The sequence below is a fragment of the Nerophis ophidion genome, linkage group LG03, assembly GCF_033978795.1.
Source record: "Nerophis ophidion isolate RoL-2023_Sa linkage group LG03, RoL_Noph_v1.0, whole genome shotgun sequence".
NCBI lineage: Eukaryota > Metazoa > Chordata > Actinopteri > Syngnathiformes > Syngnathidae > Nerophis > Nerophis ophidion.
In genome coordinates this window covers 32,017,763-32,045,278 of record NC_084613.1, presented here as the reverse complement: position 1 = coordinate 32,045,278, position 27,516 = coordinate 32,017,763, and the positions used below count along the sequence as shown (strand labels likewise).

At 41.7% G+C, this 27,516-nt stretch overlaps 1 protein-coding gene across 1 annotated transcript; it reads right to left on the bottom strand.

Moving 5' to 3' along the window:
- Window positions 1-1,651: 1,651 nt before the first annotated feature.
- ap5s1 (adaptor related protein complex 5 subunit sigma 1) lies at window positions 1,652-21,786 on the bottom strand. The gene is made up of 3 exons (XM_061894956.1): window positions 21,508-21,786; window positions 5,544-5,835; window positions 1,652-2,276 (listed from the first exon to the last, which is right to left on the bottom strand). The coding sequence occupies exons 1-3, from the start codon at window positions 21,690-21,692 to the stop codon at window positions 2,148-2,150; spliced, it is 606 nt and encodes a 201-aa protein (XP_061750940.1). The 5' UTR covers window positions 21,693-21,786; the 3' UTR covers window positions 1,652-2,147.
- Window positions 21,787-27,516: the final 5,730 nt, after the last annotated feature.

Genomic DNA, 27,516 nt, shown 5'->3' with positions numbered 1-27,516 from the left:
GATGGTCCTCAAAACACATGTCAAAATAACCACAAAACAGACAGTAGTGCTCAGAGGCAAGCGGCGAACCAGACACACCGGCGCCATCTTGTTATATATAAATGATCGGCGGCAGCGCCAAACCCGGCAGAATTTCGCAGAGCCGCGGAAAATTCCCATCCCAAAGTTGGCAATAAATACTGATAAAGTTGAGGAATGCTCAACAAACACTTATAAGGAACATCCCACAGGTGTACAGGCTAATTGGGAACAGTTGGGTGCCATGATTGGGTATAAAAGCAGCTTCCATGAAATGCTAAGTAATTCACAAACAAGGATGGGGCAAGGGTCACCACTTTAAAAGCAAATTGTCGAACAGTTTTAGAACAACATTTCTCAATGAGCTATTGCAAGGAATTTAGGGATTTTACCATCTACGGTACGTAAAATCATCAAAAAGTTCAGAGAATCTGGAGAAATCACTGCATGTAAGTGATGATATTACGGAATTTTGATCCCTCAGGCGGTACTGCATCAAAAACCGACAGTGTGTAAAGGATATCACCACATGGGCTCAGGAACACTTCATAAAACCACTGTCAGTAACTACAGTTGGTCCCTTCATCTGTAAGTGCAAGTTAAAACTCTACTATGCAAAGCCAAACCCCTTTATCAACAATATTTTGAAACGCCACCGGCTTGGCTGGGCCCGAGCTCAACTATGATGGACTGATGCAAAGTGGAAAGGTGTTCTGTGGTCTGACGAGTCCACATTTCAAATTATATTTGGAAACAGAGGACGTGGTGTCCTCCAGAACAAAGCGGAAAATAACCATTCAGATTTTTATAGGCGCAAAGTTCAAAAGCCAGCATCTGTGATGGTATGGAGGTGTACTAGTGCCCAAGGCATGGGTAACTTACACATCTGTGAAGGCACCATTAATGCTGAAAGGTCCATACAGGTTTTGGAGCAACATATATTGTCATCAAAGCAACGTTATCATGGACGCCCCTGCTTATTTCAGCAAGACAAGTGTTACAACAGCGTGGCTTTGTAAAAAAACAGTATGGGTACTTTCCTGAACCCGCCTGCAGTCCAAACCTGTCTTCCATCGAAAACGTGTGGCGCATTATGAAGCGTAAAGTATGACAGCGGAGACCCCGGACTGTTGAACGACTGAAGCTCTACATAAAACAAGACTGGGAAAGAATTCCACTTTCAAAGCTTCAACAATTAGTTTCCTCAGTTCCCAAACGTTTATTGAGTGTTGTTAAAAGAAAAGGTGATGTAACGCAGTGGTGAACATGCCCTTTCCCAACTACTTTGGCACGTGTTGCAGCCATGAAGTTCTAGGTCAATTATTATTTGCAAAAAAAAAATTAAGTTTATGAGTTTGAACATCAAATATCTTGTCTTTGTAATGCATTCAATTGAATATGGGTTGAAAAGGATTTGCAAATCATTGTATTCTGTTTATATTTATATCTAACACAATTTCCCAACTCCTATGGAAACGGGGTTTGTATATATAAATGGGTTAGTTAAGAAAAATTCATAAAGTAGCCGCTCTGTTTTATAAGCCGCAAGGTTTAAAGTTTAGTAAAAAAGTAGCGGCTTATAGTCCGGAATTTACGGTATTATCATTCCTCAGACTAAAAAAAATTAAAAGGCTTTAACACACTTGAAAACTTAGCATCTTATTCAAAAAATGTGCAGACATATTCATCATGACAGGACGCACAGAAATAATAAAAGACCATATAGACAAGGTTGACAGCCATTTTGGTTTACAGGTGTCATTTTTCTCTGGATTTGGGCCTTTCGTGTGTGTGTGTTGTTCCAATCTGGGAACTGTTTATTTTGTCCGTAGAATGCGCGGAGGGCCAATTAAAAAAAAATTATCTGTTGGCCAACAAACCTGCTCTAGCTACTCTTTCAGTACTGTGACCAAGGTCGACAGTTACATATGAAAACTGCATTGTTACACTTTCATCTCCCGTGTTGTTCCATCTTTAATCCGTCACGTAGAGCGTACATTGAGTCATATATACATGTGGATTAGAAGTCCCGGCCAATCAACACTGAGGGCATGGGAGCTCAGTGGCCTGCCACACAAGCTAGCAAGGAGTCTGAAAGTGGCCCAACATGGCAGTGCTAACCCCTGTGTTCACTTGTTCATGTAGGCCGCCACATCCTTCTCCAGACTCTGAGCAAAACGGTGGTTGAGGAAAAGCAGCTGGCCGTGTGGAAGCAGGCGGCTGAGGAGAACGTCGATGCGGTTGCTCTTCAGCAAAACCTGAACCAGAAGACATAGGAGAAGTTATTGAAGGTCACCAATTGTACAAAAGTGACTTTTATTTGAAGTTCTAACACAGGGGTGTCCAAACTTTTTGACTTGGGGGCCACATTGGGCTATATATATATATATATATATATATATATATATATATATATATATATATATATATATATATATATATATATATATATATATATATATATATATATATATATATATATATATATATATATATATATATATATATATATATATATATATATATATACATATATATATACACACATATATATATATACATACATATATATATATATATATATATATACATACATATATATATATTCATACATATATATATATATATATATATATATATATATATATATATATATATATATATATATATATATGTATATATATATATATATATATATATATATATATATATATATATATATATATATATATATATATATATATATTAGAGGTTTGGGAAAAAAATCGATTCGAATACGTTGTGCGATTCAGAATCGATTATCTTTTTTTTTTTAAATCGATTTTTTTTTTTTTTAATTTTATTTATTTATTTATTTTTTTTATCAATCCAACAAACCACTACACACCAATACCATAACAATGCAATCCAATTCCAAAACCAAACCTGAACTAGCAACACTCAGAACTGCAATAAACAGAGCAATTGAGAGGAGACACAAACACGACACAGAACAAACCAAAAGTAGTGAAACAGGAATGATTATTATCAACAACAGTATCAATATTAGTTATAATTTCAGCATAGCAGTGATTAAAAATTCCTCATTTACATTATCATTAGACATTTATAAAAAAAAATAAAAAAGAACAATAGTGTCACAGTGGCTTACACTTGAATCGGATCTCAAACTTGACAACACACTGTGTCCAATATTTTCACAAGGATAAAATAAATCATATTTTTGATTAATTTAATAGTTAAAACAAATTTACATTATTGCAATCAGTTGATAAAACATTGTCCTTTATAATTATAAAGAGCTTTTTTTTTTTAAATCTACTACTCTGCTAGCATGTCAGCAGACTGGGGTAGATCCTGCTGAAATCCTATGTATTGAATGAATACAGAATCGTTTTGAATCGGAAAAATATAGTTTTTGAATCGAGAATCGCGTTGAATCGAAAAAAATCGATATATTATCGAATCATGACCCCAATAATCGATATTGAATCGAATCATGGGACACCCAAAGATTCGCAGCCCTAATATATATATATATATATATATATATATATATATATATATATATATATATATATATATATATATATACACACATATATACAGTGGGGCAAAAAACTATTTAGTCAGTTCTCCCACTGATGACAGAGGTCTGTAATTTGCATCATAGTTACACTTCAACTGTGAGAGACAGAATGTGAAAAAAAAAAAAATATTTGTACATTATGGTGGAAAATAAGTATTTGGTCAACCATTCAAAGCTCTCACTAATGGAAGGTTTTGGCTCAAAATCTCACGATACATGGCCCCATTCATTCTTTCCTTAACACGGATCAATCGTCCTGTCCCCTTAGCAGAAAAACAGCCCCAAAGCATGATGCTTCCAACCCCATGCTTCACAGTAGGTATGGTGTTCTTGGGATGCAACTCAGTATTCTTCTTCCTCCAAACACGACAAGTTGAGATTATACCGAAATGGATACATGGATGATACAGCAGATGATTGGGAGAATGTCATGTGGTCAGATTAAACCAAAATAGAACTTTTTGGTGATTTAACCCCCAATTCCAACCCTTAATGCTGAGTGCCAAGTAGAGAGGTAATGAGTCCCATTTTTATAGTCTTTGGTATGACTCAGCCGGGGTTTGAACTCATGACCTACCGATCTCAGGGTGGACACTCTACCTACACTCTACTATATATATTTAAATACACACACACACACACACAGGGTTCCCCGCGGCGCTTTGTTCTTAAGGCGGCCGCCTTAACAACAAAGAGCCACCGCCTAAACTACAGTCTTAAAAGAAAATCAAAAAATATATATATATCTTTTTTTTTTGTCCTTTCCAGCTTCTCAGGCAAATCATATATTGATGTAGATGCCCATATCGGATGTTCAGATTTACATTACAGAAGCGAAGTGTAGGATACTTCTCTTGTTGCCTTATTTGTATTTGACTTTATTAAATGTATTTATATTATCATTTGGTGCTAAACTAAAGTCTTAACAAGCTGCTACATTTCGTACTGCCTCCGCCTCTGTCAATACGTCTCTGCAGCACCCAGCATCGTCCCACCCAGATTGGTTCCACGCAGAGCAGTAACAGCCAATCAGCAGTGCGTATTTAGAGCGCATGTAACAGCCAATCAGCAGCATGGATTGAGAGCGGTAACAGCCAATCAGCAGTGAGTATTCAGAGCGCATGGAGTCAGTGCTCACGGCAGAGGCAGGCAGAGAGGAGAGACGGTGCGGGTTAAAAGAAAGGTGTTTAGCAGGTGAGAATAATGCAGCGGACTCTCCCCAAATTATAATAAACACCTCCCAATCAACTACTAGTAACATCACTTTGAGCCCGTTGACGTTCTAGAAATATAAGCGGCAGCTCAGCTCGCTCGCAGTCCTTGAGGTGAAGGCTAATTAGCTTTTAGCGTAACATTAGCTCATTTTGCGGTGTTTGCATGCATGCGTGCGTGCGTTACGGACAGCAAAGCCCTGTCTGTCTGAGGAAAAGACAAGCATTATTGACCTACAGTTAACAACTAAGTTATTTCACTTTTGGCCTACATGAACTCCATGCTGTTCAGGGATGATTAGTCTCTCCTATTGCTATTGTACTATTTTTTTCAGCTATAGTTACATTGATTATTAGTAATGTAGCAGTCTAGTTTTGAATGGCAAGACCACTGCTATCACATGTTGATAACAAAAATAACATTTACATAATAAAAATCAACTACAGGCTTCCCAAAGGCTGTAATAAATTAAGCATGATGAGTTGAGCGTATGTCAGCATGTGGCCCCACTTATAACTCTTTTTTTCAAACGCTTATTGCAAACGCTTATTTCCAGTACGTCATTGATTTGACCTAGTCATTATTTTGTCTTAGTAAGTCAATATTTACTAAGTCAAAATAATGACATACTTAGTATCTCAGGTAACTAGGACTGTTCTGTGTTTTGTTTTTACTTTAGAGAAAAAATATCGAGATGTATATCGTATATTGCCATTCAGCATACCTCGCTGCCTTGGCCCAGCATGTGCAGGTGCTCCAAGCACTGTCTGGTCAGGTTCTGCAGGGTTCCCTCCGCCAGGAGGAGGTTTTCATGAGACTCGCACACCAACACGAAGCCCAAATTCTGCACGGCCATCCACAGCGCACTCGTCTCCTCAGAGAAGGGGTCTCCAGACCGGAGCCGGACCACGCCGCTGTCAGCGTCCTGTAGAGCCAGCGTCTCCTCGCCGGGAAGCATCTCCATCAAAGGACACCCAGAAGCGTCCCGGCACATGGAGACAGCACTGTGGACCTGCCTGGACCAAACAGGGAAATGTATCAGTCATCATCATAAAGAGAAAATGCTGTCGCTGGATATAAAAACATTAAACTCTTTATGCTGTTGTTTAGGGCTGAAATATATAAATCTCTCAGTTATAAATGTTGTTACAGTACAGCCTTATTCCAAAATAATAAAAATAACAAAAAATAAGAAATCACATGTAAGTAATTATTCACAGCCTTTGCCATGAAACTAAGAATTGGGGTCAACCTGTGGTCAATTCAGGTCTATGTATAAAATCCCTCACTTGACAGAACACTAAACAAGACTGAAGTCAAATGAACAGTCCGTAGACCAGTGACGTGCGGTGAACTAAACACCAGGCATTATTGCTCATTTGTAGTGGTCTTTCTTGAACTATTCGGAAAAAAAGATGTAAAAATAACTAAAAACAAGTGATTCAATTATAAATAAAGATTTATACACATAGAAGTAATCATCAACTTAAAGGCCTACTGAAATGAGATTTTCTTATTCAAACAAGGATAGCAGGTCCATACTATGTGTCATACTTGATCATTTCGCGATATTGCCATATTTTTGCTGAATGGATTTAGTAGAGAACATCGACGATAAAGTTTGCAACTTTTGGTCGCTAATAAAGAAGCCTTGCCTTTAGTAGCAGACGATGTGCGCGTGACGTCACGGGTTGTAGGGCTCCTTACATCCTCACATTGTTTACAATCATAGCCAGCAGCAGCTAGAGCTATTCGGACCAAGAAATTTGAGCGAGGATGAAAGATTTGTGGATGAGAAAATTTAGAGTGAAGGACTAGAAAATGTTTTAAATAAAATTAAAACGTTTTTTTTTTAAAAAGGTGATTGCAGTGGGAGCGATTCAGATGTTATTAGACACATTTACTAGGATAATTCTGGAAAATCCCTTATCTGCCTATTGTGTTGCTAGTGTTTTAGTGAGATTAAATAGTACCTGATAGTCGGAGGGGTGTGGCCACGGGTGTGTTGACGCCAGAGTCTCTGAGGGAAGTCACGAAGCTGCAGCAGGACGGAAGCTCCACTGATGTCTCCGGTAAGAGGCCACTTATTAACACAATTTTATCACCGAAAACTGCCGGTTGACATGGAGTCGGGATCCATGTTCGCTTGACCGCTCTGATCCATAGTAAAGCTTCATCTTCGGGAATTCTAAACAAGGAAACACCGGCCGTGTTTGTGTGGCTAAAGGCTAAAAGATTCCCACCTCCATCTTTCTACTTTGACTTCTCCATTATTAATTGAACAAATTGCAAAAGATTCAGCAACACAGATGTCCAGAATACTGTGTAATTATGCGATTAAAGCAGACTACTTATAGCTTGGATCGGGCTGGAAAATAATGTCCGCTACAACCCGAGACGTCAAACACACGCGTCATCATACACGTCATCATTCAGCAACGTTTTTTTACACGACACTTCGTGGGAAATTTAAAATTGCAATTTAGTAAACTAAAACGGCCGTTGTGGAGAGGGCCGACAGCGGGTTAGGACAAATCATGGTCCTACCCAAGATGGCGGCCAGGAGGCTGAGTATGCAGCGGAACGGAGAGGCGGGGCGCTCCTCGAGTGCCGCTGCAGCGATCAGAGCCAGGTGTTATTCATACACCTGCTCTCAATCTGTGCATCTTCTCCTGCTGTATAAAAGGGGAGAAGGAGGAGCAATCGGGGCAGAAGGAGAAGGAGAGAGACAAACGAACAGACGGAAGACCAGACGAGCGAACAGACGAGCGAGAACCACGGAGAACCACGGAGAACCACGGAGAGCCACGGAGCGACAAAGACCAGCACAGGAGGACGGGCGACTGAAAAGGAGACCGGCGCGAGCAGAGAAAGAGGCACTGAAAGAGCGACCGACTGACACTGCGAGCGACTTTTATTTGCAAAAGTAAAAAGTCAAACCTGTGCAAAGCGATGTCCTCCATTTATGATCCATGCAACCCACACAATGGCGGCAGGAAGGCGTTCATAGTGGCGCCCGACTCAGATCATGAGAGGCAGAAGAGGACGACTTCCTCCAGACGCTCGTAGCGAAGTTCGGCAGACTGGCAGAGGAAAAGCATCAGTGTTTCCAGCTGATGCAAACACTGGTGGACCAAATGGAGGGAGGCGGCGAGTGCCCCCCCCAAAGAAGTGGTCAAGAAAAATGCCAGTGAAGTCCGGACTGAAACCTCATACCTGGAAGGTGGGGCTGGACAGGCGGCAGTGGCGTCTGCAGACCAGCAGGGCAAGCTGTCGGCCAAAGAGAGGGAGGCAAAGCCGAGAACGGCCGCGGGACCCACCTAAGCGCCCCGCCGTCGTCTCGCCCCGCGATTGGTGGGGGGTGGAAAGGAAAAAATCCCCCGGTAATGATGAAGATGAAGAAGAAGTTGAAGATGGAAAGGAAGTTAAAGAAACTTAATAAATTGAGAAAGAAGGAGAAATAATTGAAGAAATCCTGAAAGATTATGAAGATGAAGATGATGAAGATGAAGAAGAAAATGATGAAGATGAAAAAGAAGCTGAAGAAACTCAAAAAATTGAGAAAGAAGAAGAAATAATTGAAGAAATTCTGGAAGATGAAGACTAACAAGATGATGAAGAAGAAATTGAAGATGAAGACGAAGTCGAAGAAACTCGGGAAATTGAGAAAGAAGAAGAAATAATTGAAGAAATTCTGGAATATGATGAAGACGAACAAGATGAGGAAGATAAATAAAAAGTTGAAGAGGAAAAGGAAAAAGTCGAAGAGGACAAGGAAAAAGTCAAAGAGGACAGGGAAAAAGTCAAAGAGGACAAGGAAAAAGTCAAAGAAATTGAAGTTCGAGAAGACAAAGAAAAAGGCAAAGACAAAGAAAAAGAAGACAAAGAAGACAAGCGGCCGGGGCAGTTTTTTTCCCGCTCCTTAAAAAAAAAAAAAAAGGGGGGGGGGGGGGAGTATGCCCAACCGGACTGAAGCCCGGCTTGAGTTTGACGATGGACAACTGTGGAGAGGCGGAGCCAACAGGCCGACAGCGAGATAGGACAAATTATGGTCCTACCCAAGATGGCGGCCAGGAGGCGGAGTATGCAGTGGAATTGAGAGGCGGGGCGCGCCTGGAGTGCCGCTGTAGCTATCAGAGCCAGGTGCGTAATTCACACACTTTCTCTCAATCTGTGCATCTTCTCCTGCTGTATAAAAGGGGAGAAGGAGGAGCGATCGGGGCAGAAGGAGAGAGACAAACGAACAGACCAAAGACCAGCCGAGCGAACAGACGAGCGAGAACCACGGAGAGCCACGGAGCGACAAAGACCAGCACAGGAAGACGGCCGACTGAAAAGGAGACTGGCGCGAGCAGAGAAGGAGGCACTGAAAGAGCGACCGACTGACACTGCGAGCAACTTTTATTTGCAGAAATAAAGAGTCAAACCTGTGCAAAGCGATGTCCTCCGTTAATGATCCATGCAACCCACACTATGGGGGCAGGAAGGCGTTCACAGCCGTATTGGCATGTGTTGTAATGTTGATATTTCATCATTGATATATAAACTATCGGACTGCGTGGTTGGTAGTAGTGGGTTTCAGTAGGCCTTTAAATTCATATGTGCAGCTCTAGTCATTGTTGATTTAAGTTGCACATTAGAGTTACAAGGGAAAAAAAGAGAGATATTCGCTTTCATAAAAACAATATCATAATAATATTATGATATGATAAACGGGTCCAAAAACTATTTGATAAAGTTGTTATTAAATACTTTTTGGTCCCATTTGCTTTTAACAAAACAAATCAAGTATTTTGAGTGTATCTTACCTTTCTGTATTTTTATCTGAAGCAGCAATAGCTATCCTCCATGAAAACTTACTTTGTATGATCGCATTCATTTTGTCTTAAAGTCCAGTTTAGAGAAGTATTTTTTCTTGGATACAGTATATAATCCACCATATTGGCAGAAACATTTAATTAATTCAATTTCATTCCAAGAAATTAAACAATATTTATGCATCTGACAAAAAAACACCCACAAACGCTGGCTTACTCTAATAAAAAGGCCATGTTTGTTATAAATACAGTTAAAAAAAAAAGAAAAGAAAAAAATGCTGGCTTACGCTGGAGAGACCTGTGTCTGCTAGCTTGAGCGTCCCCACTTCTCCCCGTGTGGCGAGTCAGAGTACTGCTGAGGCATTGAACTGCAAGTTGACAATATATCACCCCCTACCTTGAGGCAGAGGTACCTGCTGCCTCAAGACCTGCCTTTTCCACGTGGCATCAAGTATGCGCCCCCTCGCATGCACACCCAATACAAACTGTGTGTAGCCGTGGAGGCACCGCCTGTGTCTGCCTCACTTCTCATCTGCTGCAATGTTTTGATCAGGAAACATGACATTTCTGCGATTTTGACCATGAAAATTATCAAAATATATAGGAACCACACCAAAATCATATACAAAGCATAAACCAAAAGAGAAATATTAAAACTTATTTTATTTAATTACTTCGTTTTGGAACATCTCATGGTTAAGCCACCTGGTGGCAGGTGAGGCACTGCCTCACTTGCATCCCCTGACAGCATGTCACTACTGTAGACACAAGTCTGGGGAAGGGTACAGAAAAATATCTGCTGCCTTGAAGGTTCAAATGAGCGCAGTGGCCTCCATTACCCGTTAATGGGACAACTTTGGAACCACCAGGACCATTAGACACAGCTGGAATATTTTATAGTAAAACACCATACTTTAATCAAGTGATTCTTTGGCGTACCACTAGATGGAACCCGTACCACAGTTTGAGAATCCCTGCATTAAGATGATAAAAAAAAACCCCATTTACGATACTTACCATCCACTAATGATAATCATACATTAACTGCATTAAGGCACTTAACACCACTCCGGCGAGAAAAAACATCCCTCGCCCTGATGAGTAGCCGCTCAACCTGGCTGGATATAGCGGATGTCCGGAAAACCCTGAGGAGAGTGAACCCCCGGAAAGCACCGGGACCTGATGACATTCCGGGCAAGGTGCTTAAGGGATGTGCAGACCAGCTGGCTGGGGTTCTCACAGACATCTTCAACATCTCGCTGACCCAGGCTGTGGTACCATCATGCTTTAAGACGGGCACAATCATCCCAGTGCCTAAAAAACAAAACAATCTCCTCCCTCAATGATTACCCCCCGTTGCACTCACCCCCATCATAATGAAGTGCTTCGAGAGGGTGGTAAAGGAATATATTGTCTCCAGACTTCCCCCCACATTCTACCCATACCAGTTTGCTTATCGCCCTAACCGCTTACGTAGGACGCCATCTCCTCTGCACTCCATCTGAGCTTAGAACATCTGGAAGGAAAGGACACACACGTGCGGATGTTGTTCCTGGACTTTAGCTCAGCATTCAACACCATCACCCCGCAGCACTTGGTGTGCAAACTGGCCCCCCTTGGATTCAGTCAACTGGCTGCTTGACTTCCTCACAGACAGACCCCAATCTGTGAGAGTGGGCAACAACACCTCCAGTGCCATCTCCCTGAGCACCGGCTTCCCCCAGGGCTGCGTCCTGAGTCCGCTGCTGTTCACGTTGATGACCCATGACTGCTGAGCCAGGTCCACTACTAACCACATTGTGAAGCTTGCGGACGACACGACAGTGGTGGGCCTCATCCATGACAACAATGACATGGACTACAGGGGGGAGGTGAAACATCTGGTTGACTGGTGCAGAACCAACAACCTGGTCCTGAATGTCAACAAGACCAAGGAGATCATCGTTGACTTCAGGAAGCACCAGTCCAGCCGCGCTCCACTCTACATCAACGGCACAGCGGTGGAGATGGTAAGCAACACCAAGTTCCTGGGGGTGCAGATAACTGACAATATAACCTGGTCCCTACACACCGGAGCTTTTGTACAAAGAACTCAGCAGCGCATGCACTTTTTTCGTCGGATGAAAATAGCACAGCTCCCTCACCCCATTCTCACCACATTCTACAGAGGCACTATAGAGAGCTTGCTGACCAACAGCATCTCTGTCTGGACTGGAGCCTGCAATGCCTCAGACTGGAAGTCTCTCCAGAGAGTGGTGAGGACGGCGGAAAAGATAATCAGGACTCCTCTTTCTCCTTTTCAGGAGATCGCAAAAAGCCGCTGCCTGACCAGGGCTCAGAAAATCTGCAAAGACTCCTCCCACCTACACCAAGGACTGTTTTCACTGCTGGACTCTAGAAAGAGGTTCCGCAGCCTCCGAAGCAGAACCTCAAGGTTCTGTAACAACTTCTTCCCTCAGGCCGTAAGACTCTTGAACGCATCATAATTAAATCATCCCCTCAACTCCCCCTGTAATGGATTAACTCGCTGGAATAAAAAAAGACAATATAACATACATCCATAAACGTGGACGCATGTAAAAAAAGTGCAATATATTTATCTGTACAGTAATCAATTTATTTATTATATATATTTATTTATTTTATATATATATATATATATATATATATATATATATATATATATTTATATATTATGTATATATATTTATTTAATTACATATGCACCTTATTGCTTTTTTTTATCCTGCACTACCATGAGCTTATGTATCAACATTTTGTTCTTATCGGTGCTGTAAAGTTCAAATTTGAATTACAATAAAAAGGAAGTCTAAGTCTTAAGGAGATCATCTTGAAACACATTAAAAAGTGCATGATGCATACAAAAACCTTATTCACACTTTTACGTGTGTTTTGAAAAGTTAATTTCAAGCAAATGAAGTCAATTATTTGTTTTTGTGCATGTAAACAGACTATTACTCTATGTGGGGCTGTAACGTTAGGGTTATGGTGGGGTGCATTGGGAGTCTTAACAATAATAATAATAATAATGATAACGAATAAGTCATATTAAAGACCAAGATATCGCCACACAAAGCCTGGGACTGGCGCTGTCAACACACACCACAATAGCTAGCTCAACCATGTTGGTTCTGGTCCAGTTGGGGAGAAAAAGAAGTTTGTTTTCCTGGCCAAGTGCTTGACTCGGACAAGCATTTGTGCATCTCTGAGGTGGGGCAACGCAGAGGTGCAGCGCTAGCCCGGCTAGCAGCCAGCAGCAGCGGGATCACCACCTCGCAGCGGTGTGAGACCGGCAGCTTTCTCGCGACGGCGAGTGACGCCAGCGGGGCGGCAGGCGAGTGGCCCGGCCAGCACCTAGCAGCAGTGTGACCACCACCACGCGGCGGTTAGACCGGCAGCTTTCTCGCGGAGGCGAGTGACGGCAGCAGCCGGGCGGTGAGGGAGAGGCCCGTCTAGCGGCTGGCGGCTAACGGTTAGCAAACGGCAGCAGCAGGCCCACCTCGCCGCGACGAGACCGGCAAAAGAAAACCAAGTGAATCAAGAAAATGAGTGCGAAACACAAGAAAATCGAAGAAGACATGGAGGAGATTAGAAAATCTCTTAACTCCCTGTCTGAGGATGTAAGGATAGTGGCCAAACAGCAAGACACACTCATGGAGTTGTTGACCGAAATCAAAATGCTAAAAAACATCATCAAGGAGAAAGACAAGAAACTTGGCGACCCAGAAACAAGAATTGACGAATTTGAACAGTACACCAGAATGGACGATTTGATTATAAGCGGACTGAAAACCAAACATCGCACGTATGCAAGAGTGGCCGGGACTCGCAGCAGGGACGCTGACAAGGACGCCGAAGCCCCGGCAGACGAACTTGAGACACTTGAACGGCAAGTAATTAACTTCTTCACAAGTAAGAACATAACTGTTCAAAGTGACAGCATTTCGGCGTGCCATACTTTCCCCAGGAAGGACAGCAGAACAAACCCAGCCATTGTGATCCAGTTTGTGAATCAAAAACATAAGACGGAGTTACTACGGCAGGGAAGGAAGCTGAAGGGAACTGGGGTTTACATCAATGAACATCTTACAAACAAGAACACCGACATTGCAAGACAAGCACACATCCTCAGAAAAGAAAACTGCAAAATCATGATTCGGCTAAATGGACCATATGAAGAAGCCAAAGTTGACACGATTCGAGGGCTCTGCGACTTGGATCAATATAGATGAGACCTGCTAGGCTTATGACTGACATGGCTCATCCTTGGCTGGAGACGGGGAAGGCTACGCTGCGAAAAGGTGAGACAACTGAGAATCAAGCGTTTTCAAGAGCTGAATACATGGACTATAAATTACATGACTTTGAAACTGATGTTGACCCAGAAAACCATCTGTTCAACTCAATCAATGCTCCTTGTGACATCTACACCGAGGAACAATTTTATGACAATGTCAGCTTAGATCAGTGGTTCTCAACCTTTTTTCAGTGATGTACCCCCTGTCAACATGTTTTTAATTCAAGTACCCCCTAATCAGAGCAAAGCATTTTTGGTTGAAAAAAAAGAGATAAAGAAGTAAAATACAGCACTATGTCATCAGTTTCTGATTTATTAAATTGTATAACAGTGCAAAATATTGCTCATTTGTAGTGGTCTTTCCTGAACTATTTAGAAAAAAAGATATAAAAATAACTAAAAACTTGTTGAAAAATAAACAAGTGATTCAATTATAAATAAAGTTTTTTACACATAGAAGTAATCATCAACTTAAAGTGCCCTCTTTGGGGATTGTAATAGAGATCCATCTGGATTCATCAACTTCATTCTAAACATTTCTTCACAAAAAAAGAAATCTTTAACATCAATATTTATGGAACATGTCCACAAAAAATCTAGCTGTCAACACTGAATATTGCATTGTTGCATTTATTTTCACAGTTAATGAACTTACATTCATATTTTAAAGTTAAAGTTACGTACCAAAGATTGTCACACACAAACTAGGTGTGGTGAAATTTGTCCTCTGCATTTGACCCATTCCATTGATCACCCCCTTGGAAGTGAGGGGAGCAGGGGTGCCGCGTGCGGGAATCATTTACGGTGATTTTACCCCCAATTCCAACCCCTTGATGTTGAGTGCCAAGCAGGGAGGCAATGGGTCCCATTTTTTTTATAGTCTTTGGTATGACTTGGCCGGGGTTTGAACTCACAACTGACCGATCTCAGGGCGGACACTCTAACCACTAGGACACTGAGTAGTATTTTGTTGAAGTATTATTCAATAAACATATTTATAAAGGATTTTTGAAAAGTTGCTATTTTTGGAATATTTTTAAAAAATCTCACGTACCCCATTGGCATACCGTCAACTACCCCCAGGGGTACGCGTACCCCCATTTGAGAACCACTGGCTTAGATGATACTTTTTCTTTAATACATTTCAACTGTAGAAGCTTATATGCAAATTTCTCAAAGATTGACGAATACTTGAAGACTCTAAACAGCAAAATCAAAATAATGGCACTTTCTGAAACATGGATAGATAAAGACAGAGGTATCAATTTCTCCATCAACGGGTATGAGTTGTATCACAGTAGTAAAATAAACAAGAAGAAAGGAGGTGTGGCCCTGTTTGTTGACTGCAACTTGAAATGTAGACCTGTTGAATGTATGACAGTGGTAATCGATGATTTATTTGAATGTGTAACCGTGGAGGTAGACATAGAAAAGAGAAATGTTATTGTTACGTGTTTATATAGGACACCTTGGTATAAGGAAGAATCATTTAATGATAGTCTGGAAGAAGTATTGTGTAAGGTAAAGGAAAAGAAAACATTTGTCATGTGTGGCGACTATAACATAGACCTGCTAAACTCACCCAGAAAATAAATCAACAAGAGACTTCTTGGATGTGGTATATAGTAGAGGGCTTTATCCATTGATCACCAAACCCAGTAGAATAGCGACAAATTGTGCTATGTTAATTGATCACATCTTTATAAATGACATAGAAAATAATATAAAAAGTGGACTAGTAATTAATAATATAAGTGACCACTTACCTGTGTTTATTACTTATTATGACTGTCAAATGTATAGAAAGAGGGAGGAAAAAGCCCATAGGTATGCAAGGAAAAGGACTGAAGAGGCAATAAACAAGTTTAGGAAAGACTTATTTGAAGCAGACTGGAATGAGGTGTATGTGGGAGAGGCAAATGCTGCATATGAGGCTTTTCTTAATATATATTTATCATTGTATGAAAAGCATTGTACGAATGTATGGTAACAAAGAGAGCTACAATAAAAAGCCTTGGATTATAAAGGGACTATAGAATGCTTGTAAAAAGAAAAACAAACTTTATAGAGACTTTATAAAATAAGAACAAAGGATGCTGAAACAAATATAAAGTTTACAAAAACAAATTGATTACAATAATGAGGCAAGCTAAAAAAGAATATAATAATTTACTAGAAAAAAATAAAAACAATATCAAAGGAACTTGGAATATTTCGAACACGGTAATAGGAAAAACATCGGGGCCTACAAACCCACCAAGCTATTTTATCAATGAAGATAATAAGATGATAACAAATATGAATGAAGTGGCAAATGGATTCAATTATTTTTTTGTGAATGTTGGACCAAAATTGGCGGAGGAAGCAAGGTTCTACACTCCATGGTTCTAAGAGATGTTAGTGAAAATTTAATTTTATCGGTGGTAACAAAACTGAAAAATAAGGCATCCACAGACAGCGATGGTGTGGACAGGATAATTGTAAAAAAGACTTGACTGTATCATCAAACCTCTTTGTTATGTTTTTAATCTCTCTTTTCAAACAGGGACCTTTCCAAATAGAATGAAGGTAGCAAAGGTAATTCCACTCTTTAAAACGGGAGATAAACATAGATTTACTAATTACATGATGGTGCACTTAATCCCTTCATACAGACAGAGACTGAAATTGACTAATCCTGTTATGAAGAACATTGTTTCACTGACGAGGCTGTGGAGGAGCAGCGTGCATGTTTGGAGATGACAGACTGGGAGGCAATTGGAGCAGCCACAGACAATCTGGACGGGTCTACGGACACTGTGACCTCATACATACAGTTCAATGAGGCACGCATCATTCCAACGCGCACCAGAGCTTGTTATAACAATGATAAGCCCTGGTCCACACCCAAGCTCCGACAGCTGCGCAAGAAAAAAGACACTGTGTGGAGGAGCGGTGACCGGAGTACCGAGAGAGAAGCTAAGTACCACTTCATCAGGGAAGTGGAGAAAGCTATATATGTGTTCTCTAACAGTCTACAGAAACAGTTCTGCTCCAATGACTCTGCAGCCGTGTGGAGAGGATTAAGGGCCCTTACGAACTATAAGCCCAAAGCCCCACAGGCCCTGAATGACCGGACTCTCGCTCAGGACCTCAACACACATTACTGTCGTCACGAACGGCCTTCAGCTCATCAAAGCTCTGCTCCAACCACCATCACCCCCACCAACTCCGGCACTACATTAAAAAACTTAAAGGACTCCAAGAACATCACAGGACTTTACAAAAGGCCCTCTCCATCCGAGAGGAGGATGTATGCCGGCAGTTCTTGAAGCTGAACACGCGGAAGGCCCCCAGGCCTGATGGTGTCTCCCCCTCCACCTTGAGACACTGTGCGGATCATCTGGCTCCTGTCTTCACTGACATTTTTAACACCTCTCTGGAGCTATGCCACGTGCCGTCCTGTTTCAAGACCTCCACTATCGTCCCTGTCCCCAAGAAAACTCGGATCACAGGACTTAATGACTACAGGCCGGTGACGCTGACGTCTGTGGTAATGAAGTCCTTTAAGCGCTTGGTCCTGCCCCACCTCAAGGACATCACCGCCCCCCTCCTGGACCCACTGCAGTTTGCCTACAGAGCGAACAGGTCTGTGGATGATGCAGTGAACCTGGCCCTCCACTTCATCCTGGAGCATCTGGACTCCCCAGGAACCTACGCCACGATCTTATTTGTGGACTTCCGCTCTGCCTTCAACACCACCCTCCCTGGACTGCTATGAGACAAGCTCTACCAGCTCAGCGTACCCGTCTCCCTCTGCAGTTGGATCAATGACTTGCTGACGGACAGAAGACAGCACGTGCGGCTGGGGAAGATTGTCTTGAACAGTCGAACCACGAACACTGGTACTACTCAGGGCTGTGTACTTTCCCCCTGGCTCTTCTCCCTGTGCACAAACTGCTGCACCTCCAGTCACCAGTCGGTAAAGCTGCTCAAGTTTGCGGACGACAATATTCTCATGGGGCTCATCTCGGATGGCGACGAGTCTGCCTACAGGAGAGAGGTGGATCGGCTGGTGTCCTGGTGCAGCATCAACAACCTGGAGCTGAACGCCCAGAAAACAGTGGAGATGATCATGGACTTCAGGAAAGTCATAGCCCCACCATCCCCCCTCACTCTTATTGACTCTCCCACCCCTGTCTCCATTGTGGACTCCATCCGTTTCCTGGGCACCACCATCACCCAAGATCTCAAGTGGGAGCCGACCATCAGCTCCCTCATGAAGAAAGGCTAGCAGAGGATGTACTTCCTGCGGCAGCTGAAAAAACTAAAAGTGCCAACTGAGATGCTGGTGCAGTTTTACTCAGCAATCATCGAGTCCATCCTCACCTCCTCCATCACCGTGTGGTTCCCCGCCGCCACAGTCCGGGACAAGTATCAACTGCAGCGCATCGTACGTGCTGCTGAAAAGGTGATTGGCTGCAAACTCCTACCTCCTCCAGGACCAGGAGGCGTGTGGGTCGGATCACAGCTGACTCTTCTCACCTTGGACACAAAATATTCTCCCCTCCCCCCTCAGGCAGGAGACTACGGTCCATCCAGACCCACACCTACCGCCACCTGAACAGTTTTTTCCGCTCGGCCATCAGACACATGAACAATAACAAGATCTGATAGCTCAATTACAGCTCATGTTCTTCTATTCTGTGTTATACGTATTTTATGTTGCACGATTGCGCCAGGTAAAATTCCTAGTTTGTGAACCCGTTCTCAAACAATGGCAGTAAAAACTTTTCTGATTCTGATACAGACGAGTGTCCCTGCTGTCACAATTTTCTAAAATAATTGAAAAAATATTTGTAAAAAAATTAGACAGTTTTATTGAAAAGAACATGTTGTTGAGTGAGAGCCAGTATGGATTCCGAACCAATAGATCCACTGCTTCAGCTGTAATGAATATAATGGAGGATATAGCAACAGCAACTGATAATAACAAATACACTATAGGGGTGTTTATCGATCTTAAAAAAGCATTTGACACTATAGATCATTCTATATTATTGTCAAAGTTGCATTCATTTGGTGTGAAAGGAGTAGTTTTAGACTGGCAAAGAAGTTATTTAGATAATAGACAAGAGTTTGTGGATTTTGTGGGTAATACATCTGAACAAATGAGGATTGAATGTGGAATTGCACAAGGTTGGATTTTGGGACCTAAATTGTTTATTGTACATATTAATGATATATGTAAGGTATCAAAGCTATGTAAATTTGTTTTATTTGCGGACGACGCCAACTTTTAAAGTTCGGGACATGACTTAAAAGCGTTATCAATCATTATTGAACAAGAAATTATTGAACTTAAGAGATGGTTTCATGTCAATAAATTATCATTAAATGTAAAAAAAACAAGGTTTATATTTTTTTTGTAAGAGGAAAAGGGAGGAAACGATCAAACTGTCAAAAGATGGAATTGATATTGAAAGGGTTTCTGAACTTAGATTTTTAGGAGTGATAATGGATGACGGTCTGACATGGAAATCTCATATTGCACATGTACGGAAAAAGATGTCTAAGAGTATTTTTATATCAAACAAGGTAAAATATGTGTTAGATTATAGGGCAATGTGTATATTGTATAGTGCACTTATATTGCGATATATCAGCTACTGTGTGGAAGTGTGGGGGAACACATAAGAGTAACATTAAAGCATTGTATCAACTACAGAAAAGAGCTATAAGGATTATTCATGAAGTAGATTACTAAGAACACACTAACATATTGTTTATTAATTCTGGTTTATAGAAACTACATGAGCTAGTGAAGCTACAGACATTATGTTTCATGTTTAAGGTTAAAAGTAAAACATCACCAGCAAATTTACAAAAAATGTTTGTCATCACTTCTGAGAATGAAGAGCATAGAAGAAAAGGTCATTTCAAACATCGGTATTCAGGGACAACTTTAAAGGTCTACTGAAATGAGATTTTCTTATTTAAACGGGAAATAGCAGGTCCATTGTATGTGTCATACTTGATCATTTCGCGATATTGCCATATTTTTGCTGAAAGGATTTAGTAGAGAACATCGACGATAAAGTTCGCAACTTTTGGTCGCTAATAGAAAAGCCCTGCCTTTTCCGGAAGAGTGTGCGCGTGACGTCATGAGTTGCAGGGCCCCACACATATTTACATTGTTTTTAATGGGAGCCACCAGCAGTAAGAGCAATTCGGACCGAGAAAGCGACAATTTCCCCATTATTTGAGCGGGAAAGAAAGGTCCGTGAATTAAGATATTGAAAGTGAAGGACTAGAAAAAAATTAATAAATAAAAATAAAAAAAAGCAACGGCTCCGGGCGGCGGCAGTGTGAGCGTTCCAGATGTAATTAGACACATTTACTAGAATAATTTTGGAAGATCCTTTATCTGCTTATTGTTTTAATAGTGTTTTAGTGAGATTTTAAAGATTGTAAAGACATACCTGGAGGTTGGATGGGCTGCGGTGAACACGAAGTGTCTCAAAGAGAAGCCGAGGAGCCAAGCTCACAGCTGCCTTTTAAACAGCTGCTGCAGGACGACGAATAATCCAATGATTTCTCCGGTAAGATATATATCACAATTTCCCCATCCAAAAACATGCTGGTTGACATAGAGAAACATGTTCGCTTGACCACTCTGTGTTAAAGCTTCACAACAAACAAAGAAACACCGGCTGTGTCTCGGTGCTAAAGACAGCTGCAATCCACCGCTTTCCACCCTGGCATTGTTCTTTATAGTCTCCATTATTATATGAACAAATTGCAAAAGATTCAGCAACACAGATGTCCAAAATACTGTGTAATTACGCCATGAACAGAGACGATTTTTAGCCGTGTTTGGTGCAGCGCTAATATTTCCTGACAGTCCGTGACGTCACGCGTACGCGTAATCATTCCGCGACGTTTTTAACAGGAAACTTGCGGAAAATTTAAAATTGCAATTTAGTAAACTAAAAAAGCCGTATTGGCATGTGTTGCAATGTTAAGATTTCATCATTGATATATAAACTATCAGACTGCGTGGTCGGTAGTAGTGGGTTTCAGTAGGCCTTTAACACAAATGTGTACACCATTTGGGGGTTCAACTATGGAATTCTCTTTACAATGATATAAAAGACTGTAAAAATATATTTCAGCTGAAAAATATATATAAAGACACATAAATAGAAATATGTATTATTCGACCTTTTTTTTTCTTGTTTTGGATTTGTTTTGTATCATTCCGTGAGGTGCATATTATTTTTATTATTTTTCTTTGTTCGTTTTGTACTTCATGAAGTTTTGCACTTGTTGTGTTTTTTGTTTATTTTTATTACATTTGGATTTATTTGTTGATTTGTATGATATCCATGAAGTAAGACTACGTATTATGTTGAAGGGGGGAAGAAAATATAAGATTTTTCTTCATCCTGCTCCTTCTCAGGCATTGGTGTGTAAATGTAAAATTGTATAATTGAGCTATAATTGTCTATCGATCAAAGATGCACAACAATGAAGGAGATAAATAAAAAATGAAATGAAATGAACCAACATACCGCGCCACCACGGAGACCTTCTCGGCGGAGAGAAGTCGCCTCTCCTGCGGGGTGAGCTGCCGCTGCTGCCCGGCATGAAATACTGCCTCGTCCAGTCCGAAGACGCGGGAGTAGAGCACCCTGCTTTCCCCTGGAGCAAGGGCATTTATCGGACACACGGTATGAATGATAAAACAACGAACCATGTCCGTTTAGGAGGTTATACCGCTGTTTTGATGCCGATTGAATCACTTCCGGGTATGGGTCACATGACGAACGTATTGTCGTACATATTTTAAGCCACTAGATAGCGCTCGGTTTACGGCGTCCTGTAGTTACGTGGGGGCCTTTTGACCAATCAGAGAGAGTATAGGCTGACGATCTCCTAAATGATTGGTCAAAAGCTCCTCACGTGACTATAGAGCGCCATGTTTGGGACCGACTCCGAATCCGAGCTGGGATCGGCAGTTCTTTTTACTGTACTGAATCACTAGAATCAGTTCCTTAAATTGATTCGTTCAAAAGATTCGTTCACCAAATCACTTCTGCAGCAGCAGTTCTGTGTGCAGGTCGGCGAATCATGAGTCAGTCAGTAACAGCTTCCCCAGTGGCAGATCTCGGTGTGTGTGAATCTGACAAGATAATAACAATTTATTTTAAAATTTGCTACAAATATTATTTTCTTTTTTTTCCTTCTACTTTTTGTTGTGTTCTCTCCATGAGGTGTCCATGACATTTTAAAATGGATCTGAAAACAAAATTTAAAAAAAATAAAAGTTTTTTAAAGCGGTAAAAATTACATACAAATTTACAAATGGTATTATTATTTTTACATTTTAACATTTGACTCGACGAAAAAATTGAAATATATTCTTAAATGTGTTTGAAATGCAATTATTTTCTACATTTTTACATCAAATTTATTTTAACAATTCATAGTGGATTTGACAAGATAGAAAAAATGAGTCTAAAATGTGTTACAAGTTTTCTTTTTTCACATTACATTTTATTATTGTAACATGTAATGTTTCTAACAAAACATACATGTATTAAAAATGTAATAAAAACCACTCTTCCTTTTATATCACATCCATCCATCCATCCATTTCCTACCGCTTATTCCCTTTCGGGGTCGCGGGGGGCGCTGGCGCCTATCTCAGCTACAATCGGGCAGAAGGCAGGGTACACCCTGGACAAGTCGCGACGTCATCGCAGGGCCAACACAGATAGACAGACAACATTCACACTCACATTCACACACTAGGGCCAATTTAGTGTTGCCAATCAACCTATCCCCAGGTGTATGTCTTTGGAAGTGGGAGGAAGCCGTAGTACCCGGAGGGAACCCACGCAGTCACGGGGAGAACATGCAAACTCCACACAGAAATATTGCTACTACGGATAATTTGATCAAAAACTCCCTAAAACAGCTCACTACCTATAATATAGGTTTTTTAAACATAAGATCATTGTCTCCTAAAACGTTGTTAGTTAATGATATTATCAGAGACAACAATCTTAACGTCATCGGTCTCAGCGAAACCTGGCTTAAACCAAACGACTTTTTTGCGCTAAATGAGGCATGTCCTCCTAACTTTACACATGCGCATATTGCCCGTCCGCTTAAAAGGGGTGGGGGGGTCGCACTAATATACAACGAAAACTTTAACCTTAGTCCTAACATAAATAATAAATATAAATCGTTTGAGGTGCTTACTATGAGGTCTGTCACACCACTGCCTCTACACCTGGCTGTTATCTACCGCCCCCCAGGGCCCTATTCGGACTTAATTAATGAATTCTCAGAGTTCGTTGATGATCTAGTGACACACGCCGATAATATAATCATAATGGGGGACTTTAATATCCATATGAATACCCCATCGGACCCACCGTGCGTAGCGCTCCAGACTGTAATTGATAGCTGTGGTCTCACACAAATAATAAATGAACCCACGCATCGCAACGGTAATACGATAGACCTAGTGCTTGTCAGGGGCATCACCGTTTCCAAAGTTACGATACTCCCGTATACTAAAGTATTGTCCGATCATTACCTTATAAAATTCGAGGTTCAGACGCATGTCCGTCAAACTAATAATAATAATAACTGCTATAGCAGCCGCAACATTAATACAGCCACAACGACAACTCTTGCTGACCTACTGCCCTCGGTAATGGCACCATTCCCAAAGTATGTGGGCTCTATTGATAACCTCACTAACAACTTTAACGACGCCCTGCGCGAAACCATTGATAACATAGCACCGCTAAAGTTAAAAAAGGCTCCAAAAAAGCGCACCCCGTGGTTTACAGAAGAAACTAGAGCTCAGAAATTATTATGTAGAAAGCTGGAACGCAAATGGCGCACGACTAAACTTGAGGTGCACCATTAAGCATGGAGTGATGGTTTAATAACTTATAAACGCATGCTTACCTTAGCTAAAGCTAAATATTACTCAAATCTCCATCCCATCCATTTTCTACCGCTTATTCCCTTTTGGGGTCGCGGGGGGCGCTGGCGCCTATCTCAGCTACAATCGGGCGGAAGGCGGGGTACACCCTGGACAAGCCGCCACCTCATCGCAGGGCCAACACAAATAGACAGACAACATTCACACTCACATTCACACACTAGGGCCAATTTTAGTGTTGCCAATCAACCTATCCCCAGGTGCATGTCTTTGGAAGTGGGAGGAAGCCGGAGTACCCGGAGGGAACCCACGCATTCACGGGGAGAACATGCAAACTCCACACAGAAAGATCCCGAGCCTGGATTTGAACCCAGGACTGCAGGAACTTCGTATTGTGAGGCAGACGCACTAACCCTTCTGCCACCGTGAAGCTACTCAAATCTCATCCACCGTAATAAAAACGATCCTAAATTTTTGTTTAGTACGGTAGCATCGCTAACCCAACAAGGGACTCCTTCCAGTAGCTCAACCCACTCAGCTGATGACTTTATGCAATTCTTTAGTAAGAAAATTGAAGTCATTAGAAAGGAGATTAAAGACAATGCGTCCCAGCTACAACGGGGTTCTATTAACACTGACACGATTGTATATACGGCGGATACTGCTCTCCAAAATAGTTTCTCTCGTTTTGAGGAAATAACATTAGAGGAATTGTTACAACGTGTAAATGTAATAAAACAGACAACATGTTTACTTGACCCTCTTCCTGGGAAACTGATCAAGGAGCTATTTGTATTATTAGGTCCATCAGTGCTAAATATTATAAACTTATCACTCTCCTCGGGCACTGTTCCCCTAGCATTCAAAAAAGCGGTTATTCATCCTCTTCTTAAAAGACCTAACCTCGATCCTGACCTCATGGTAAATTACCGACCGGTGTCTCACCTTCCCTTTATTTCAAAAATCCTTGAAAAAATTGTTGCGGAGCAGTTAAATGAACACTTAGCGTCTAACAATCTATGTGAAACCTTTCAATCCGGTTTCAGGGCAAATCACTCCACGGAGACAGCCCTCGCAAAAATGACTAATGATCTATTGCTAACGATGGATTCTGATGCGTCATCTATGTTGCTGCTCCTCGATCTTAGCGCTGCTTTCGATACCGTCGATCATAATATTTTATTAGAACGTATCAAAACACGAATTGGTATATCAGACTTAGCCCTGTCTTGGTTTAACTCTTATCTTACTGATAGGATGCAGTGTGTCTCCCATAACAATGTGACCTCGGACTACGTTAAGGTAACGTGTGGAGTTCCCCAGGGTTCGGTCCTTGGCCCTGCACTCTTCAGCATCTACATGCTGCCGCTAGGTGACATCATACGCAAATACGGTATTAGCTTTCACTGTTATGCTGATGACACCCAACTCTACATGCCCCTAAAGCTGACCAACACGCCGGATTGTAGTCAGCTGGAAGCGTGTCTTAATGAAATTAAACAATGGATGTCCGCTAACTTTTTGCAACTCAACGCCAAAAAAACGTAAATGCTGATTATCGGTCCTGCTAGACACCGAACTCTATTTAATAATACAACTCTAACATTTGACAACCAAACAATTAAACAAGGCGACACGGTAAAGAATCTGGGTATTATCTTCGACCCAACTCTCTCCTTTGAGGCACACATTAAAAGCGTTACTAAAACGGCCTTCTTTCATCTCCGTAACATCGCTAAAATTCGCTCCATTCTGTCCACTAAAGACGCTGAGATCATTATCCATGCGTTTGTTGCGTCTCGCCTCGACTACTGTAACGTATTATTTTCGGGTCTCCCCATGTCTAGCATTAAAAGATTACAGTTGGTACAAAATGCGGCTGCTAGACTTTTGACAAGAACAAGAAAGTTTGATCACATTACGCCTGTACTGGCTCACCTGCACTGGCTTCCTGTGCACTTAAGATGTGACTTTAAGGTTTTACTACTTACGTATAAAATACTACACGGTCTAGCTCCATCTTATCTTGCCGATTGTATTGTACCATATGTCCCGGCAAGAAATCTGCGTTCAAAGGACTCCGGCTTATTAGTGATTCCCAAAGCCCAAAAAAAGTCTGCGGGCTATAGAGCATTTTCCGTTCGGGCTCCAGTACTCTGGAATACCCTCCCGGTAACAGTTCGCGATGCCACCTCAGTAGAAGCATTTAAGTCTCACCTTAAAACTCATTTGTATACTCTAGCCTTTAAATAGACTCCCTTTTTAGACCAGTTGATCTGCCGTTTCTTTTCTTTTTCTTCTATGTCCCACTCTCCCGTGTGGAGGGGGTCCGGTCCGATCCGGTGGCCATGTACTGCTCGCCTGTGTATCGGCTGGGGACATCTCTGCGCTGCTGGTCCGCCTACGCTTGGGATGGTTTCCTGCTGGCTCCGCTGTGAACGGGACTCTCGCTGCTGTGTCTTGGATCCTCTTTGGACTGGACTCTCGCGACTGTGTTGTATCCATTGTGGATTGAACTTTCACAGTATCCTGTTAGATCCGCTCAACATCCATTGCTTTCCTCCTCTCTAAGGTTCTCATAGTCATCATTGTCACCGACGTCCCACTGGGTCATTATTGTCACCAATGTCCCACTGGGTGTGAGTTTTCCTTGCCCTTATGTGGGCCTACCGAGGATGTCGTGGTGGTTTGTGCAGCCCTTTGAGACACTAGTGATTTAGGGCTATATAAGTAAACATTGATTGATTGATTGATGATTTGAACCCAGGACTGCAGGAACTTCGTATTGTGAGGCAGACGCACTAACCTCTCTCCTCATATCACATCCAATGTGTTTTTTTTTTTTTTTAAACAATTATGATCACTCTAAAAGCGGTATATAATAAACACGATATGAAAAATAGAATAAAAAAATGTGTGCAGGTCGGCGAATCATGAGTCAGTCAGTAACAGCTTCCCCAGCAGCAGATCTCGCTGTGTGTCAGTTCACGAACGACACAAGCCCTCAGCACCCAATGAACGACGCACACAGTGACTGAACGAGATCCTCAATGTGACATCATCCTCCGCGACACAGTCAGTTCTCTGCGTCAGTACGTTCGCGAACGTGATTCACGTCGCGACACAGTCGGTTCTCTATGTCAGTACATTCGCGAACGTGATTCACGTGATACGCGCCAGTTCCACTCATACCGGCATGGTCGCGGCGGAGCTTAACTGAACTGAGAAAGGAACGAATCAGTTCATGAAGTGATTCGGTTCAATACGTTCACTCAAAAGATTCGTTCATTCGAACGAATCGTTCGCGAACAACACAACACTACTGCTTCTACACTAAGCCGGCTGAGGTTATACGGATACATCCCAACTAACCATATCCTTGTCCATACTCACACAATGCCAGCGTTTAAGACCCCCTCCGTTCGCCGACGCAATGCGACCTAGTACGCATGCGCGGAAAATGCGCTTGTTATAATGACCTCTGACCTAATTTGTGCACAATTTGCTGTGAACTTCTCTTCAGTGTGAAGAGCTGCACTTTACTCGTTGTAAATATTTTTGTTGTGCTTTGTTTGCCTTTTACATTTGTGTGCAGTGTTGCTTTGTGTGCAAGTTC